General features: G+C 52.1%; 1 protein-coding gene across 10 annotated transcripts in view; it reads left to right on the top strand.

The window, feature by feature from the left end:
* The first annotated feature begins 678 nt into the window (after positions 1–678).
* Positions 679–6,000, top strand: part of PTPRT (protein tyrosine phosphatase receptor type T) — a 944,743-nt gene continuing 939,421 nt past the window's right edge. For all 10 annotated transcript variants that reach the window (XR_012500633.1, XR_012500634.1, XR_012500631.1 and 7 more), the window contains exon 1: positions 679–905. Coding sequence is in view for 5 of the 10 variants with exons in the window: in XM_074347294.1 (XP_074203395.1) it covers positions 818–905 (88 nt within the window). In the remaining 5 variants the exon portion in view is untranslated. The remainder of the gene's footprint in view (positions 906–6,000) is intronic.

The raw sequence follows: 6,000 nt of genomic DNA, 5'->3' as shown, positions 1-6,000 counted from the left end.
CAGGGGAGAGTTGTGGGTAAATAAGAGGGGTGCCTGGGCGGCTGATGAGGTGGTGGTGGTCGGGGGATTGCAGCGCAGTCATCATCGATGCACCCAGGAGAGAGAGAGAGGTGGGAGGCGGGGGTGACGACTCTTAGATGAAATTCTCATCTCAGGGCGTGACTGACCCTGGCGAGCAGAAGCCAGCCCCAGTTTAGGGGAGATGCCCCTCCCTTCCCCCTCTTCACCTGGCCCCCCTATCCCGTGTTGAGACGTCTGCCCCCTCCTTCCCTCCTCACCCACCCGTCCCCCCACTCACCTGTTCTCCCACTCCGAGTTCAAAAGGCTGCTCCCTCTCTCCCTCCTCCCCCGACCGCCTCTGGTGGGCAGACGGAGCGTGGCGGCGGGGCGAAGAAGCGAGGACCCAGCAGGGCGTGTGGGCGCGGGGGTGATGCGTGTAGGCGCGTGACTGTGCGAGCGAGCGGCCTCGAGCCGGCCAGCCGGGTGAGGGTGCGCGGGGAGCCCGCGTGGGCCAGGCGCGGGCGTGTGCGAGGCGCGGGCGTGCGCGCGAGGGTGTGTGCGAGGCCGAGGCGGAGCGCCGGGCGGGCGGCGGCGGCGTTAGGACTCGGGGGACACCGCCCCCCGCCCCGCGTCCCGCCCCCGCCCAGCCTCCCGCCTCAGTTCGCGCCGCGCCTCAGCTCCGAGCGCAGCCGCGCCGGCTCCTGCAGCCTAGCGGCGCGCACCGCCTGCCGCCGCGCCGGCGATGCGGGGCCGCCCCGCGCCCGCCCCAGTCCCGGCCCCGGCCCCCGCGGGAAGGGGCTGAGACGCCGCCGCCCGGATGGCTAGCCTCGCCGCACTCGCCCTCAGCCTGCTCCTGAGGCTGCAGCTGCCTCCTCTGCCCGGCGCCCGGGCGCAGAGCGCCGCAGGTGAGTGCACCCCCGGTCCCCGCTACCTCCCCGGCGCGTCCAGGAGCCCGCCGCCGGGCCCGGGAGGAGAAAGTTGTGCGGGCTCCTGGGGGGCGCGGGGCCGCCGGCCAGAGCCCCGGTCCCCGCCTGCAGCCGCCGACCGCCGCGTCCTGGCGTGCTCGGGCCAGCGGGCCCGGCCCTCGGTGTCTCTCGGCCGCCCGCGTTCGGCGAAGTGCCCCGCTTTACTTTCCTGCGGGCCCCCGGGCTCGAGTAACTTTCCGCGTCTGTGGCGAATATTTACGCTCGCTGCCTCCCACTTGTCGGAATCTGTCGCTTGAGTGTTTGGGGCGGCGAGCTGAGAAGTGGCATCGACGCCCGGGGTGGATCACCCTCTCCCCGGCAGCTTCCCGGGCAGCGCGCGCTTTTCGTGGGGAGGACCGGTCGCCAGCAGGCCGAGGCTGCCAGGGCGGTGGCTTTTCTTTTCTCCCGAGAGATACAGGCAGCTCCAGACTTGCTCTAAATACGACGCGCCCCTAAAGCTTGATCTCATACTGCTGAAGGCACTGTGGGGGTGTTTGTGTTAACGACTGAGACAGCAGCCCCTCCTCCCGACCCCGTGGTTTTTATCCAAAGTAAACGGGCCTCTTGTTAAGGCCCTTCGGGTGGAGTGGCTTTGACCGGTGAGCGTGTATGTTCCTGAAAAGTTTGGGGGACTCGAATTTGGGTTTGACGGGAAGGAGGTGAGCAGAGGTAGTTCCCCGTGTGTGTGTGGGGGGTTACCCTGGCATTCTCCTAATGGCAAGTTGGCACGCACAGGAGGCCACCAGGATCCGGGGTCTTACACATCCCCAAACCCCACCAGAGGCAGTTTCCAGCCTTGAGTCCCCAGAGAGTAAGCGGTGGGGTAAGGAGAGAAGGGAGGGAGTGGTGCAGGTGTGCTTCCAAGTTCAGAATCACCTTGAAGTTTCCTAGCACATTAGTTCAGGTGTGACCGCGCTGAGGGCAGGTTGCTGGGATCCCAGGGAGCGGCTGAGATGAGCAAGTGGAACTTGGGAAAAAACTCATTTTGGATTGATGAGTAACAGTGGTGCCCATTATATTATCACCCTGGAAGAAACAGGGAGAAAGAAGCTATGGGGGAGTGTAACCTCTTTAAACAGGCTGCTGCTTAGGCCAAGAACGGCTGGAGTGACATTCCATCGGAAATGCCTTGGAGTCTTCCTTGGGCCAAAATGGGAACTGAATATGGGACTTCTGTGAAGGGACATCCTGTTTCGTGGCTGGGAAGTTAGGCGAGTAGGATACTTTTGACGTGTGTGCAGCTGAAAGTCTGGCTTAGCAAATGAGAGAAGAGGGACAGCCACAGCACCGTTCTGAAGATGGTGCACAATTCGTGTTTTCCTCGTTTTGGGTCTGCATTAGGTGTGCTAGGGCTGGGAAGGAAGGAGGGTGTTTGGGGGCAGTCCTGGGGACCAGGCATCATTCGTGACTTAGGTTTTACTATCCTCCAAGGCCTGATCGGCCCGCCACACATTAATAGTACTCACAATTCGGCGGCGAGAACAATATCAAACATATTCCGCCGCGGGTCTCAAAGCGTTCTTGGGTAGCGGGCGGTAAAACCGTACGGGGTTGGGAAAGCGGCCCGATGCTAAAAGCACGCCGGTTCCGAGTGCTCCCGCCAGGTGGCGCTCGCCCACAACTGTTAAAATGCAAATCCAGTTGCTTTCATCTCAAGAATAGAACTTCTTTTCAATTTTTAAATGAGTAATGTGTTTATTCAGCAGCCTTTTGTTAAAACATTTAGAGAAGTGTGAGGAGCAAGCACCTTTTCTTTGTTTGTTCTTCAGAACACACGGGAAAGAAAAGCAATCCTGGAGTACAGTTTGGGAAGAAATCTACTGTTGGCGGCATCCTATGTTTCTTTTGATTCTACCTGAGCTGAGTACCCTCTGCAAACCTACTCTATCCTGTACTTCCCGAGTGTCTGCTTTTGTTCCAGGGGCTCCTTAAACGAGGGAGATTAGCTTGTGTTGAAGATTTGATGCATTCTAAGCCTCATTTGTTAAAGCGGAAATATTCTGCATGTATCTATTCTCTCCTTTCTGGGTTAATACTAACTAGACCATTTAAATTAATCCTTCCAGGTTCCAAACATCTGCACTTGTAGATGCCGGAATGCTGCAAATGTTGACTTTTTAAAATGGACTTCTTTCTTTCTAAACGCAGACATTGTTGGAATCCAGATCTAGTATAAATATGACACTGGTTTGATTTCTTCTAAAGAATCTTATTTAAAACTTTTGGCAAGTTTGGGTAAATAATAACATTTTAAAACTCAGTGGTGTGCTCTCCATATTCTTTTAACCTGAGAACCCCCGGTCTCGAAAGCAATTTTGATTTGTAAGCTTACATCCGGTATACAGTTGGGATGATATGTTTTGTTGTAACATGTTGGTCACGGTGTCCAAAAGTCAGCGGCAAAAGCTTGTCATCAACAGGCATTTTCCGTCTTCCTTCTTTCAAGATGTGTTTCATGAGCCAGGATGATGTTTGTAAGGAATAAGAGTTTAAAAAGCATTTAAAATCATCTTGCGAAGAGTGTGGCAAAACATGATTTGAGATGAGGAAAGAGGGAATCAGTTAAACAAATGGATAAGGGGATAATTACTTTATTTACTAGTGGGTTTCAGCATCCGTACACTGAGAGCGAAAAATGAATCCTAGAAGGGACTCACTCGCTGGCGATTGTCAGTTGTTAGCAATGTCATTGTTTAACTCGATAATCATTGCCAGATACCTCTGGGGAACTGTTAGCAGCACAGTCAGATTTCACTTTCTCTCCTGGATTGCTTGATTTGTTTCCTAATAAAAGAACAATTCATGTGCAAACCTGGCTTGGATTCATTTCAGCAACAATTGCAGACATGTTTCTAGTGGAAGCTGACCATCTTCTTGGGTTACAACCCACTGCCATTCTCCTCTCCTTAATTCGTTCTTGCTTAGCCCCAGCACAGCTCCTGTGGGCTCCAGGCTGCCAGCTGAGGCAGCATTCTCTGTAGTGGTGTAACTGTCACCTTTCAAAGCCACGATCACAGGACATTACAGCATCATTCTTTGAGCCCGGGATACTCCCATGACTCTCTGGCAGTGTGTTGCTGTGGAAACAAGAGCGATGCCATACAGGCAGTGGGTTCCTTGATGAATATTTACTAATGATATGAAGAGATGGTAGAGTCTTGTGGCAACTGTGATGGGGGACAGAGGAGTTGAACGCGGGAGGCAGCCTGATTTAGCAAAAAGCAGATGAGATTTGAAGTCTGAAGTCCTCAGTTTGAATCCTGCCCCTGCCACTTTCTAGCTGTGCCAGCTTGGGCAAGTCATTGACCTTCCAGCTTTTCATCTGTCAGGTGAGAATGATTATAGCTGCCTCACTAGATTTCATGAAGACTAGACTAGATGATGTACGCAGAGTGCATTGTACTGCTTGATCCTGAAGGGGGGCCTTGTCTCTCACTTTCCCTGGCATTGGGGTCTGTATACGGGCCAAGGGGGCACTGATGTTAGGAATTGAAAATTAGATGGCTGAGTTTTGGTGATGATTTTTAGTTTTTCTCCTTTTCTTCTTTTGAAGGGGGGTGGTTGATTCTCTGCAACCACTTTCACAAAGAGATTTAGAATGAAACAGGTGGCACTAATACATGTGGCCATTCAAGGGTTTAGAGGGGCGTGTTTAGTTCCAAGCATGTTTTACCTTGCAAATGAGAATGGCAAGAAACCAAGTGGTCGCACATTGTAACAGGAAAGTGTTCCTGTACATCTTCTCTCCCTTCCTGTCACCCCCACCACACACACACACACACACACACACACACAGTCCTCCTTGCCTCAGGGCTCTGTCTCCTGCTCCATTTCCATCTCTTACCTAACGTAGAAGTCAGGTGCATGACACTCAGGGGCAGTGGAGGGAAAGATGCTTTGTGTGCTCGATAAACAAGCAAAGACTAAGTAAACATATAGAGGGCTGTGGCATTCCAATAAATAAAAAAGCTATGAGATTATTGAAAACAAACCACGCCTGACAGATGTAATAGCATTTGCAGGCACATTACGGAATTGGGGCCAGGAGGCAGCACCATGTAGATATTAGAAAGCAGTTAGAGTGCCTTGTGAAATCTTATAAAATGGATTCAAATTGGTTTGGAGAAGAAGAAAGCTGTGGTTTTTTTTTTTTTCTTTTTTTTGCGGATTAATAGCTATCAGATGCAGCTAAAGGGACAGTGGGGCTCATGGGTGCTGTGTCCGAGTGGGCCAGCGTGGGCAGTTGGGGTGATGGGAGTCAGCATTGGATGTGGTCTTGCTGGACACTCTTATTTGCCTGGAAGAGGGCGAAATGAACACGATACTATCAGTTAGGTGTCCCCTGTTGGTAAGAGTTGCAGGTTCTAAAAAAGATACAGAGGGATGCAGTGAGGATTCGAGGCTTAGATCCCAAGGGAGCTACCAGAGGTCAACTGTGAAAAATGGGAATTAATATGTCAAAAAGGCAGAGTGGTGAAAAGGTGAGGAGCCGCTGAGAAATGATAATCTGCTTGCCTGTTTTATTTCAAAATTTCAGTGGTATTTCCCTCTGTCCGTCCTAGGTATTTACCCAGGTGAGGGCTGCTCAGAAGCCCGTCAAATCCACCATCAGACTGGTGGGTAACTAATAAATTGAGGTGAGTCTCCAGTGTGACAGACTTACACTTTTGTTCACCCTGGAGCCTGGTGGCTGGAGTACATCTGGCACACATACATTGACTGGTGCACAAGTAGAACAGATAGAAAGTCTTTCCAGTCTCTTAAATGTTCAGCTGACACACTGGATGCTGGAGGGAGTGAAAAAACATGGCGACACCATTTTGGTAAGCAGTTTGTCAGTTTCTTTAAAAAGTTAAATGTGCACCTGCCATTGGATCCAGTCATTCTGCTTCTAGGAATGTACCCAACAGAAAGGAAAACATATCCACACAAAGGTACGGATGTGAGTGTTCAGAGCAGCATTATTCGTGGGAGCCAGAAGCTGGAAACAAACCAGATGCCCATCAACTGGTGAATCCATCCAACGGAACACGAC

This window comes from Camelus bactrianus, chromosome 19 (assembly GCF_048773025.1).
Source record: "Camelus bactrianus isolate YW-2024 breed Bactrian camel chromosome 19, ASM4877302v1, whole genome shotgun sequence".
In the NCBI taxonomy this organism is placed as follows: domain Eukaryota; kingdom Metazoa; phylum Chordata; class Mammalia; order Artiodactyla; family Camelidae; genus Camelus; species Camelus bactrianus.
This window is presented reverse-complemented; position numbering and strand designations above follow the sequence as displayed.